Source organism: Camelus dromedarius, chromosome 25, assembly GCF_036321535.1.
Source record: "Camelus dromedarius isolate mCamDro1 chromosome 25, mCamDro1.pat, whole genome shotgun sequence".
Taxonomy (NCBI): Eukaryota; Metazoa; Chordata; class Mammalia; order Artiodactyla; family Camelidae; genus Camelus; species Camelus dromedarius.
In genome coordinates, this window is record NC_087460.1 from 20,221,144 (window position 1) to 20,235,165 (window position 14,022).

The 14,022-nt window shown below is 40.8% G+C and overlaps 1 protein-coding gene across 8 annotated transcripts in view; it reads left to right on the plus strand.

The window, feature by feature from the left end:
• BICD1 (BICD cargo adaptor 1) overlaps nt 1–14,022 on the plus strand; it is a 172,442-nt gene that overhangs the window by 108,532 nt on the left and 49,888 nt on the right. For 7 of the 8 annotated variants that reach the window (XM_064479177.1, XM_064479176.1, XM_031443830.2 and 4 more), the window contains exons 3-4: nt 3,120–3,272; nt 9,811–10,236. In XM_064479177.1, coding sequence (XP_064335247.1) covers nt 3,120–3,272; nt 9,811–10,236 — 579 coding nt within the window. Of the gene's footprint in view, nt 1–3,119; nt 3,273–5,211; nt 5,486–9,810; nt 10,237–14,022 lie in introns of those variants that run through there. The other variant, XM_064479175.1, reaches the window with a different exon arrangement.

Genomic DNA, 14,022 nt, shown 5'->3' on the forward strand with positions numbered 1-14,022 from the left:
GAGCCCCATAAAAATATGAGACTCCCCAGCAGCCAAGTAATCAAGGCTTATGTACCATTCCGAGCTAAGAGGGCGGAGGTAGGGGTCTGGAGCTTCAAAGGGGAGGAAGACAATTCACAGAAGATGAGAAGAGCAGGGGTTTGGCAAACAAATGTTGGCCACGCTATGCAGACAGGTCTTTTTTTTTTTTTTTTTTTTTTTTTGTAATTGAAGCACAGTCAGTTTACAATGTTGTGTTACTTTCTGGTGTACAGCATAATGATTCAGTTGTACGTATACATACATATATTCGTCTTCATATTCTTTTTTGTTATAGGTTATTACAAGATATTGACTCTAGTTCCCTGTGCTATATAGTATGAACTTGTTTATCTATTTTATACATAGTAGTTACTATCTGCAAATCTCGAACTCCCAATTAATCCCTTCCTACCCCTTCCCTACCACTGGTAAACCATAAGTTTGTTTTCTATGTCTGTGAGTCTGTTTCTGTTTTGTAAATAGATTCATTTGTCTGTCTGGGTCTTTTTCTTTAGATACCACATATAAGTGATATCATGGTATTTTTTTGTCTCTTTCTGGGTTACTTCACTTAGAATGATGATCTCCAGGTCCATCCATGTTGCTGCAAGTGGCATTATTTTATTATTTTTTATGGCTGAGTAGTATTCCATTGTGTAAATATACCACAACTTCTTTATCCAGTCTTCTGTCGATGGGCATTTAGGTTGTTTCCATGTCTGGGCTATTGTAAATAGTGCTACTATAAACATTGGGGTGCATGTATCATTTTGAATTAAAGTTTCCTCTGGATACATGCCCAGGAGTGGGACTGTTGGATCACATGGTAAGTCTATTTTTAGTCTTTTAAGGAGTCTCCATTCTGTTTTCCAAAACGAGCGGCACAAATTCCTTTGTGAGCAAAATTTTCATATCACATCTTAGTTCTTGCGGGATCATGAAATATCATCACTGCTTTGAAATTACGGTTATTTCTTAAATCTGCCACTCGGTTTGATTACACATTCCACTAATAAAGAAGCACATGTCTTACTGTATCAGTTATGTGTTAAGGTGTAGCAAATTGCCCCAAATATTAAGGGCTTAAAATAATACCCATGATCCTGTGGATCAGATATTTGAGCTGTACTCAGCTGGGTGTACCTTACAGACTAGCCTGGGGCCACTCCTGTGGTGCCGTCATCTGGCAGCTCAGCTGAGCCAGATAGTTCGACACGTCTCAGTCCGGCACCGGGCAGCCGGCGCGGACTGCGGGCTGGGCCCGGGCTCCAGCAGGCTGGCTGGGGCTGCTTCATGGGTGGCCTTGTTCCAAGAAAGAGCAAGCGCTTCAAGGCTTCTGGGGACGGAGGCTTCCCCTGCGTTCTGTGGGTCGCAGCAAGTCAGAGGCCAGTTCAGAGTCGGTTTGAGCAGAAACTCCACAGCGTGTGACCGCAGAGAAGTGTGATTAACTGGGGGCCACTACTGTAACCATCTCCCTGATTGCCATATCATAATCTTAAAAAATATTGTATTAGCTTAAATGTAACCTGATCAGTGTCCTTGGTAATCCTGTCTTTTTTTTTTTTTTTACATTTTTTTATTGAGTTATACTCATTTTACAATGTTGTGTCAAATTCCAGTGCAGAGCACAGTAATCCTGTCTTTTACACTGGAAGGGAGGAAAATTTCCTTCCACCCTCTTCGGTTCTGCGACTGGAACTAAGAATTAAACTGACGTAAAACAGATTAACGGGGGGAAAAAAGCTTGCAGATTTATTTAATTTTTTTTACTTGTACATGGGAGCCTTCAAAGGGAAAAGGAAGAGCAGAAAAGGTCATTAAGGCCCCAAGGCTTATGTAGCTTTTTACACAAAGAATGATAAATCCGGGGCTGTGACAAGACAAAGGGGCTTGGGTGACAGGCAGTGTATCGTGGGACAGTGAGGAGGAAGTATGTGTGGGAAACCAAGGAAGGTGATTTTAGCAGGTCTGTCTGTCTGGGTCATTTTGGCATAGACTACCCGTCTCTGGTGATGAGAACGTTATCTTCCTGGTCCGGGGGGGCACCTCCCTCCAGGGAAATTTCATGTCCTGCTTTTAGGTAGAAAGGAGGAGGACAGAGAGGCCTTCCTCCCTCTGCTATTTGTCAAGTGCTTTCAGCTCAAAACGGTCAATGTACCAAAGTGGCATATTTTGGCCTGGGAGGTTCTGAACCCTTTCGATGTCCCTTAGAATATTATTCTGAGAAGAGGTCCATTGGCTTCACCAGGTGGTCAGAAAGGGCCATGGCACAAATGGGGTTAAAGACCCCTGATCTGGAGGCAAGGAATTGTGGGAGGCGGGATGCAAACGCCTGAGGGCCGGAGCCACTGGCAGGCCCACCACGGGGAGGGAGTGGAGGGGATCTCTGTGGCTGCAGCCGGGTGACTGAGGCCAGAGTGGCTGGACCAAGGCAGTTGGAAGACTTTGAAACTTGCAGAGGGGATCTCCCCACCAGCCCTGAGTATGGAAAGTTGGTATTGTATGCATACTAACTTTATTTTATGTTTCATAATACATTGTGGCTATCTTTCCATTCTAGTGCATAAAGCTTTTTTTTCTTGTTCTTTTTAATAATTTTATAATGCTCCACTAAGAGATGCATGATCATTTATTTCACTGATCCCCCATTAGCAAACATATAGATTGTTTCCAATTTTTTTGTGTCCATATACCTGGATTTCTTTTTCTTCTTCATTTACCTCTAAGAAAATTTACTTAATGATTTTTAGTGGGGAGAGGGTATAGCTCAGTGGTAGAGTGTGTGCTTAGCATGCAAGAGGTCCTGGGTTCAATCCCCAGTACTGCCATTAAAATCAATCTAATTACCTCCCCCCTCCACCACCAAAAAAAACTAAGAAAAAAGAATGATTTTTAGGTGTACAATTGCTAGATTATGTTATGTGTACGCGCTTTTAAAGTTTGATCGAGATCACTAAATTGCCATTCAAAAAAGGTGGTACCGATTTATAATCCATGAGGTGTTTTTTATTATGTTTTAACTGCCAAGACTTCATTCTACACTTTACAAAATCAAGGATAAGAACCTTTTGTATTGACTGTTTATTCTTTCGTTGCAGAACAATGAGATGTTGGAGCTACAGAGAATACGGATGAAGGATGAAATACGAGAATACAAGTTCCGGGAGGCCCGCCTCCTTCAGGACTACACCGAATTAGAAGAAGAGAACATCACGTTGCAGAAGCTGGTGTCCACATTAAAGCAGAACCAGGTAAGGTTTAAAAAGTTTTTTGGCGACACTCCAGATAGATCCACACCTTCTGACCCCTGAGGTTACGTCTTCTCTAGGAAGGAAACTCGAAATTTGCTTCCATCTCCATACGTTATTTACGTGCTGAACTTTCCCAGCCGTCTTATTTCAGCTAAAATGTAGAAGGCAAACCTAGAAGTAGTATAAATACCAGTAAAGCTTTATTGGATAAGAAAACATTTTCTTTATACTTTAGCTCTATATTAATTTATGTTTGGAGGAAGCTAAATGTATTGTAACCAGTTTAACCTGAGACTTATTAAAAGCCTGAGTTTATAAGCTTGTTTTGTGCGACAAGCTTAAGCTCTCCCTGCGATCTCAATTAGCCTCTCCCTCTCTCTCCCCACCTCTTTCTCTCTCTCGCTTAAATTGTTTTCAAACTATACAGGGAAAAGGATTATGAAATATAAAGTGGTAAGGACAACGTTATACAAAAGAAAATTCCTGATTTCTTTGTTCTGCTGTGACCTGACTAGAAAGAGTACATGTGTACGTTTAAATAATCTGGGGGGCAGTGAGGCTTCGACGGCTTAACCGTGTCATTTTCCCGATCGGTTTGCCCTGGGGTTTGTTACAGTCACTAGTAAGAGCACTCCTGAATCTGTGCTTTTAGTAGAATTGACTTGTGCATACAATTCACAGGTTGTTCAGCAAAGGTGAACTGGATTTCAAGGTCTTTCCAACGTGGTTCCTCAACCACAACCCTGTTTTGGTCTAAACACCGTTACAACCTCTCAGGTTAGGTCAAGAAACTGTGCCAGGCACCGTGCTAGGCACTGTGCTAGGCTAGAGAGGTACCAGAATCCGTAAGGCAGGATTCTTGCTTTCAATAAACTTAGAGGCCAGCCCAGATGTGTGCCTTCACTTCCTCTCCCTCTCAAGTTGGTATCTCCATCCAGAGCTGTTTCAGTCGACCCTTCGTATCTATGGGTTCACAGATTCAGCCAACCATGGATTAAAAAAAAGAAAAAGAAAGGAAGAAAAAAAGAGAAAGAAGGAAGGGAGGGAGGGATAGGGAGGGAAGAAATGAAAAAGAAAAAAAGAAAAATTTTAGAAAACTCCAAAAAGCAAAACTTGAATTTGCCTGACACTGGCAATATTTACATAGCATTTACGTTGCATTAAGTGTTATAAGTCATCTAACCATGATTTAAAGATGTGCCAGTGTGCGTAGGTTATATGCAAATACCACACCACTGTATACGAGGGACTTGAGCATCCACGGACTTTGGTGACTGCTGGGGCTCCTGGAACTGATCCCTCAAGGATACTGAGGGACAACCGTGTGGTTTTGATACATATAAAGATAAAGAGGGGAAAGGAAAAATCCAGAAAAAAAGAAATCCATGTACTGGCACAACTGAAATCTGATTTCTGATCGTTGTTACTCCGCCCAGCTCTGCAGGGTTGGGAAGCAAGCTGTCTGCTAAGGAGTGTGGGGGTTAGTTTCAGACAATTAAAGGAGGGTTACCAGGATGGCCCATGTGTTTTTACCATGAAGCACTGAATCACTGTGTGCGTGCCGAGGGCTGGTGGTACTGTGGGGTCCCAGGTCATGATTTGTTTGGGATCAGTGACCTCACAGTGGAGAAAATTAGAAGATTTAAAAAAAAGAAAAAAAAGCATCTCAGGGCGGGGAGGGTATAGGCAAGTGGTAGAGCACATGGTTAGCATGCATAAGGTCCCGGGTTCAATCCCCAGTGCCTCCTCTAAAAATAAATAAGCCGGATTACCTCCCTCTCCCCACTTAAAAAAAATAGTGCTTCTCGGAAATGTCTTGAAATGAGAAGGGTATTTTTTGTGTTTGTTTTTGTGGTCGCTGATGAACAATGTAAAGGACTTGAAGCAAGTTTACTGAAGGGCAAACATTTAAAGTGGGCATTACTCCTGACTCCTACAGATCGTCCGTGCCCTGGGCACAGGCAGGAGTGCGGCCAGACAGCCTCCCACCTGCACTGCACGTGCTAGACCCATTGACTCGGGAAGCCCATGTAGGCCAGTAGTAGGTATTGTTGACAGACTGCCGAGGTATCCCGTGAGTATTCATCGCCCAGCTGCCCCGCCTGTGGGAATTCGTGCCATCAGTCTGGCTCGTTGCTGTTTATGGCTTACTCATGCCCTCCCACCAGTCACTGAAATGTGGAAATCAAATGTTTAACTCAGAAGGTTGAAAAAAAACAGGAAAATGTATACATCTCTTTAATTCTGTTTTTTAGGTGCAATATGGTAATTTTCCCAATTAAGGGTCTAATTAATTAATTTGAAATCATTTCCTATACCAAGGGCCGTTCTGGCTTATTCCTTGACAAATGGGCGCACTGCGGTGTCACAGGCCTCTCCCAGTTACGCAAATGCCGGGGTTTGGTTCCCTTTTTTTCCTGCTGTTGGTCTTTATTCATAGGATTCAGCATCTATCATAAACTCTCTTCCTAATTAACTAAGTATGAAGTATAACGTTTTATGTACGAATGCCACACATTTTTTAAAAAAGATATGACAGTGGCTGGTTTTCAGTCTCAAAATTGGTCTGAATGTTGCTTTGTGCTGAAGCCCCCTGGACAAAGCGTGCTCTCCCGTCTGGTGTGAGGTTTCTCTAAACAGCAAAACTTCCCGGATTGTAAAATGCTTAGTTCAAAGAACTAGAACATTATCGTCTCCTGAAGTTCCATTTTCCTTGTAACTGTTTATTGATTATTTTCTAAATAATTGTTTAAATACCACTTTTTACTCCCTATATAGCTCCTATATATTAGTTTGTTTCCATCTCTTTTTGTTAAATTATGACACCCAGAACATGGCCTGGCCTATAGTAGGCATTAAATAAATATTTGTTGAAACAATGAGTAAATCTTTTCCTTTATAATTCAACTGAGAAGGAAACTAAAATTTAAGATGATTATAATTAGGGAGGGTAGGCACTGCTCAGTGGTAGAGCGCATGCCTAGCATGCACAAGGTCCTGGGTTCAATAACCAGGTACCTCCATTAAAATTTTTTTTTTAAATTAAGATTATTCTGATTAACCATACCAATTGTTATTTGTGATCCTAAGTATGAAATACGTGGAACCTCAAAGAATTGACTCTGAAGACTTTAGCCACATTCCTCTGTGTGCTGATTTGGTTCTGTGACCCAACCTTTTAAGTAACGTTTTATACCTTTATACTTTTTCAAACCAATATATCTGAAAGAAGTACAGTAAACAGCAGCAGCCATAAGAAGAAGTCAACTCCCAGTTCCCCAACAGACCACCAGAAAAACCTGCTGATGAAGCAAAGCTGTTTCTCAGCTCTCGCAGTAAGAGACCACCTCGACAGCGCGTTAGTAGTGTCTCGAATTGGGGTATCTACAGGAAGGATGTTCATAGAATTTTTTAGGCTCTGGACTGGATGATTTTAAGGTGGGTCTTGCACGGTGGGGAACTGGTTGGGATAGACAGGGTTTTTGACATCATGGCTTAGAGTTGAGAGGCACAACAAAGGGAAGGTCTTGATGCGAGTCCTGGGTAAGCTACTGCAGTTCAGTCGCATCTTCCAGGAGCAAGTATTTCCCACAAGCAACTAAGTTTTTTTATGCCAAGTCCCAGTATCGGTTACCACAGGGGCAGGACATTTTGCCTGGTTCCAGTAGTACTTAACCTGGGGCAGGAAATCATGTTAGTTTCAGTTTTTAGAGTTGAGACTGTGGGAGGAAGGGAGAAGTAATAAATTTCATGTCTCTAGTATCTCCTATATTGAACTAAAGCACTCAGTATTTGTTACCTAAGCACTGAAAAACCCTAGTTTTCAATTAACAATTCAACTGTATTTTTATTTTGAAGAATATTTCCTCTAGGAATATATTTCTATATCAGGTAATAATATCATAGGGGACCCTGGGGGATCAATTCAGTTTGATTTCATTTAACCAGTGTTTCAGGGGTCTCTTTCTTTTTTTCTTTTTTTTAAGTATAGTCAATTACAATGTGTCGATTTCTGGTGTACAGCATAATATTTGTATACATATACATACATATATTCATTTCCATATTCTTTTTCATTATAAGTTGCCAAGATATTGAAAATAGTTCCCTGCGCTATAGAAAAGAAATTTGTTTTTTACCTGTTTTATGTATAGTAGTTAGTATTTGCACATGTTGAACTCCCAATTAATTTATCCCTTCCCACCCCAGGAGTATCCTTCTATGAGGCCATGTACTTTTTGAAGGACAAAAGACATGATCACTGGCCCCAGGAGCTTCAAGTCCCAGTAGGGAAGGCCGGTGGTAAATTTAGCTATCCATGTAATTGAGTATTAAAGCTATGTGTTAGGTGTGGCCCTACAGGTGCAGAGTGAGATCTTTAGCATTCCTAAACTCTGAAAAGATTGTGTACCTATCTCCAGCCCTCATGTAGTTAAAAATAAAAAGAATTACTAAACTCTGAAGTTGCTATAAGGAATCCCAACAAAGTACTGATTTTTCTCATGGTGTCTACTTTGATGCTGTCTTTAAGATGCCAGACACCACCCTTTAAGTGCCTTCTCATTCTGTTTCTTGGTGCCTCCACTTTGCTGGGGCTCTAGTCATGATGCAGCCTGGCAGTGATGACACGAGAAGGGAGTAACTGACATTGTTACACTTTTTTCTAGTTTATTTTTTCATTCACAATTGTTTATTCAGCAGATGCTTACTAAGGGCAGAATTCTGTTGAAACACTACGAAGGAACATCGAGGCACTCTGAGGCACACCTCGGTGCCTAAAAAGTATTTCCTCTAAGCAACTGTGGATATAAAATATTTATGGAAAGGTGGCATGTGGTACCATGGAAAAGCCTCCAAGCAAAGCATGTGGACTCAGAGTGGAGATCCATCTCACCTGTGGACTTTCACAACCAAGAGGGCGTTTGAACAGACCCTTATTTGGTTGTAACTGGAAAGAGTACTATATTGATAACAGTATATCTGTATTCTTTTCCTTAAAAATCGCCTTTATTACCACCCCTACAGAACACCTGTTGTTAACATTTTGTTAAATTTCCAGTTGATCTCTTGTATTGCATACTTGCAATAATACATTATCCTTTTTCACTCAAAGTGATATTCATTTCCTGTGTCATTACAAACCCACTGGTGATACTGTTTTTGATAACTAGGGTTCTGTCATGTTACTCAGAAATTATTTGTTCAAGGGAATATGGCTGTGCTTTAAAAAAAAATTATTTCTTAGAGATAGATCCCAAAGTATGTGATACCCAGGAGTTAAAATAATCCAGCTAGGGGAGTGAATGGAAATACGGATGAAAGGAAGGTGACCAGGAGTTGATGATTGTTGAAGCTGAGTGAGTGGTGGGCACTTGGGGCTCATTGAGCTCTTCTTGCTGCTGGGTATTTTCACATTACCCACAGTATAAAGTTTTTTTTTTTAAAGGAAAACATCGCATCATGTGATTGTAGATGTGTGTGGCAGATTTAGATTGTTGTTCTCAATTCTTTACTCTCTCCCTCTGCCGCATCCCCTGGCAGTGCCCTGGGAGGGGCAGGGTAAATTGGCCGGCTCCACTGACAGAGGTCTTGGTCATGTGACTCTCTCTGACCAGTGGAAGGTTAGCAGACCCGATGGTGTGCAGATTTCAGGCATGCTTGCCTGGTCTGACTAATCCCCTTACCCTCCTGTATCATCATGAGAAAAACATGCTCCAAGAAGTGTGACCCTTCAGTTTGGTCCCAAAACAAAAGATGGACAGCAGCACACAGTCTGAAGCCTGACGCCAAGTCTGTCCAACCTGCGGCATGAAGCAGGGCTCCTGGGGCTGGCACACAGTCAGTCACCCGGTCACGTGGGGATCTTCCTTGCAGCTCTGGTTGCGTAAGAGATCTGCCAGTTTCCAGTGGGTTTTCTGTGAGAGTTGTTCCACATGGAGATGTATTTCTGACGTGTTTGTTGGGAGGAAGTGAGCTCCACGTCCTCCTACTCTGCCATCCTGACCCACCTCCATGCGTTTTTTTAATTTTTGCCTAATTGGTAGTTATTCCAGATTCTGTCCTTAAGGGCGTGAAGTTTGCTTTCTCATCTTACTCCCAATCATATTTTATTGTGATTATATTCTTATTGTGATCTTATAATTAACTTAGCCCTGAGTATAAAAATTTCCTCATTATTAATAATTAAATAAAGTAATAGTGATATAAACTTTTCTTGGATTGTGAATACTTTGATGAACTATTACAAAAATATTCTTGATTTATTAGCCAAACCGTGCCCCCTTTTGACCACTGGACCCCATAAAAGAAGTCCTAAGAGAGTTCCTTTCTCATCTCTGCTAGGAATTGAATTTATATATATATGGATATATAATATCTAAAGAAACCATCCTATGTTACCCTAGCAGTGTACTTCCATGTACTTTATAGATTTATTTTGTAGACGTCTAATTTTTTCATGTCCACTGGCGTGTTTAATGGCAGTTTTGTCAGACCCAAATTTTAGTTTTATGAATCTTCTTTATCCTGTCTGATTCAGGTCGAATATGAAGGCTTAAAGCATGAGATTAAGCGGTTTGAGGAGGAGACAGTTCTGCTGAACAGCCAGCTGGAAGATGCCATCCGGCTGAAGGAGATCGCCGAGCACCAGCTGGAGGAAGCCCTGGAGACCTTAAAAAATGAGAGGGAGCAGAAAAATAGCCTGCGGAAGGAGCTCTCGCAGTACATCACCCTTGGCGACAACCACATAGGCATCTCGGTAGACGGACTCAAGTTTGCTGAGGATGGGGCTGAACCAAACAACGATGACAAAATGAACGGGCATGTCCACGCGCCCCTCGTGAAGCTGAACGGAGACTATCGGACTCCCACTTTGAGGAAAGGAGAGGCCCTGCACCCTGTTTCTGACTTATTCAGTGAGCTGAACATTTCAGAAATACAGAAACTGAAGCAGCAGCTCATGCAGGTAAGAAGTTGGTTTAGGGCTGCGAGAATGAATTTTTTTGTAGATTGCGTGTAGTGTGTTGTGGGATTTCTTATTGTCACGTCTTAGTTCCGGATTACTTTTTAAAATAGTGCTTCTGTAAGTAGCAACTTTGAAAGTACAGTATTTTAGAAACACACAACAAAAGAGGTGGTGAAGAGAAATCTCTCATTTGCATTGCTTTACAAAATTCATCTCTTAGAGCCACAAAATAGATGGCAATCAGGTGTGAGGGGAGAAAAGACAGTATCTTGATGCATTTCTGAGAAAGGAATTCAAAAGCTTTCCATACAAGGCAGAAAATGAAGTCTTCCATCACAGGCAACACTACGTATAGCTTTAAGATTAATCGTTAACACTTCACAGCAATACTTTGGGCTTTAAAAGACATGAAGGGCTTTCTATATACAAACCAGCCAGGAGAGTGTGATTACAAATACAGAACAGGTGTAAATCTGAAACTAACAAGTTCTTATTCCAACATTAGCTAAACCTTAAATTTTTAGCATCTTCAAATCAAGTACCTTGTGGAGAATCCCGGCCTTTAAATTTATCTCATACTGAAATGACTTTCTAGTGTAGAGTTTGCCTCCGAGACATATTTCATCCAGTGCTGATGGAAATGTTGTCTGAGGACCAGCATCCCAGCCACCACCACCGCCTGGGGGCTTCTGAGGACGGCAAATTGTTGGACTCCACACAGATCTCCTGAGCCAGGAATCTGGTTCAACAAGCTTGTTAGTTGATCACGTCTGTGGCTTTTTCTTCATCTGTTACCCCCCTCAAGGTTCTTTGCATCTGATAATTAGAGGTCTTAAGACTCTGGCAATCATACTAGTTTTATAGCAAACAGGGCTTAGAATTTCCTGCCAAGATGGAAATGACTGAAAAAGGTAACTAACAGAAATAACAAGACTAGGGAACCAATGAAATTAATTTATTATTAGGTTTATTTTTAATACTATATCAAGAGTTAATATATCCTTTAACTTTTACCTGCCCAGAGCTTTAGGCTGCTGAAAGAGAATTAGTGAGAATTCATTTTCTCAATGTTTAATTTGAATCAAGGCAAGAGGACATGGCCACTGGAAGGAAATTAATTTCATATGGACTCACCTGACTGCAAAGTCCAGTTCTGTGCAGATAACACTTTTCTATGTCTTTTTGCTCAGTTCACACTAATACACTCAGGTGGGTGGAAAACATATTTCCTAGTGAAAAGATTTTGCATGACATATTTATAAGAATTTGTGCCCCCCAAATTGAATAGAATTAATATAAAATTTTCCTTAAACTATCATGTTGGTGGCTTTGGGATAAAAAAATAATGGGTTGAAGCTTTTTATTTCTTTTTCAATTTCTTTTTTTTAATTCTGGTGACAGAGTAGAATATATTAGGAAGAGGGGCTTTTATGCATAAAACAGCCCAACAGTTTTCAACCAGGTCAGCTATTGGTTGAAAGCTCAGAGTTGTTTTCAGCTTTAATCCTAAATGTAATCTGAGCTGGGTAACACAAAAATCCAAAAAAGAGATGTAGTTTAATAAAAAAAAAGAATGGTAGAAAACAAGTTCTCAGCAAGAGAGAGGTTCTCAATGGGGACCACGTTGCGTTTGGGATGGGCTTTGTCCTCGTTGTCTGGGACTGTCTGATAAATTACAGGAAGTTTAGCATCTCTGGTCCCAACCGATTAAATGCTTGTTACACCTCACAGATGGGGTGACCAGAGATGCCCACGCATTTCAAGTGCTCCAAGGTCGACCTCTAATTAAGAATCATTCTTAGAGAGATATCACTTTACTCTCCCATATTACACTTCCTCAAAGTGTCATAAAGGTTTATGAGGCAATACACATAAAGCGCTTAGAACAGGGCCAAGCACATGGTGAATGCTCCATCATCATGAACTGTTACCACTGTTTCTGCTCCGTAGTCTTTACTTCATTAAGCACTCAGTTTATTTAGCCATTATTAATAGTATTAACTGTTATTGTTGGATAATTAGTTCAAGGATAGTCATCTCAGATGGGAGGAATGTGGTCGCTAATAGGAATACAGAAAGGTGGCAGTTAAGTATCAGGGCGTGAAAAGGAATGTTCATTAAGCAAAAAGCTAGAATGAGAAAAGCTTGGCTGGATAAACCTTCCCTCAGTACACGAGAAAGCTGTGGGTCTTCAGACCTTTCATCAGCACCCAGTAACTGCTGACAGATTGTAAAGATGCAGGGAGACACTGGTAAGGCCTTGTGTCCCAGAGTTTGCTCCAAATTTAGTTTCGAAAAACCAGGCTCGACACAGGAAGGACTTCGCAGCTTCCAGCCTCACACCAGGAACACTAACTTCTCATTTCGTTGTCAGCAAAGTAATCATCTATTTTCTTGTAATCAGCATTTTTGTAAGAATATATATTTCAGTTAAATTGTTGAGTACAAGTATACTGGAATGTATCTTCTCATGCATAATTTCTTTATAATCTGAGTTTTTCCTTAGCTGTTTTCCCTTGTGTTTAACTTATGTAAGTAAACAAATTATGAAAACATTACAAGATACATTACCTAGAAGTTACTGCAGTTGGCATTAATGTGAATGAGCCTTGAAAATAATACGGCAATTCTAAGACACAACACTCACGCACTGTGAAGCATGTACCGTGTCAGTACGTGTGTCAGGACCGCTGTTCTGGACCTCCTGGGGAGACAATGAAATGCACCTTCACTATGGCTGTCTGAAACGCTTGGGGCCAGATGGGTTTTGAATCTAGAAAGTATAAGAATGGAAAAAATTTTCCCTTTTCCCGTCTAGGTTCTTTGGCTGGTCCAATAATTAAATTGAAAACAGATGAAGAGGAGAAAAACAGACTTAATTTCATACGTAGAGGGTCCCGGGCAGGGACATAACGCCCTCTACTAGGGAATATGCAGATTTTAAGATTTCCTTTCTTAGGATTAAAGAAATTCTTTGAAAACAGCATACCTGAGTCAAAGCCTCTCGGCCTTTTCTTATCTTACAAGACTCGATCTGTGCATCTAACTTATGTTTTCCTGTCTGTGGTATTTACTTAACCTGGTCCCGAAAAGAAAAAAAAAAAAAGCCTCTGTTTCCGCCTTGGGTATCAGGAATGTTGGCTGAATCGCTTCACTTCTGTTAGGCGCATTTCTAAAAGGGAAAGTAATAAATAAGCCCCATCACTAGTCCATGAGACACCTTTGCTGGGATTAGGAAAAAAAAAAAAAGATAGTTTCCCTTCCTTAAGATCTCATACTGCTGGGGTTTGCTGGGGAGGGATCTGCTGGGAAACAGTACTAATTAATAGAAAAATCTACGACTTACAGTTTACTCAGTGCCTCCCAGAATTGTCCCCAAGACTCAGTTATTTCAAATAGATTATAATTGACAATTTCCAGTGACAGTACTTGCCAGTGGCAGTCAAGTACCTTATTAGTTTTATTAGAATGAAAAAGAGTAGATCCTGCCTAGGAATACTGAATAAATCACACAATCTAGTTGAAGGTATCTCTATGCTTGTGCTAACATTTCTACCTTTGATAAATAGCCTCCGTTATACTTCATAACACAGAGAGTCAGACTAAGCAGGAAAAAACTCTTTGGGTTGTGTTCTTCAGTATCATCCTGTTAGGTAACTTCATGTGGAATGTGAGAAAACAGCACCATTTCTGTAGAACTGAAGCTTATACGTTTTGTTGTTTCCTCGTGGCTGTGGAAGAAATAAAAATTCATGTTGTGTTTGGATCCACTCTATTAAAGGCAAT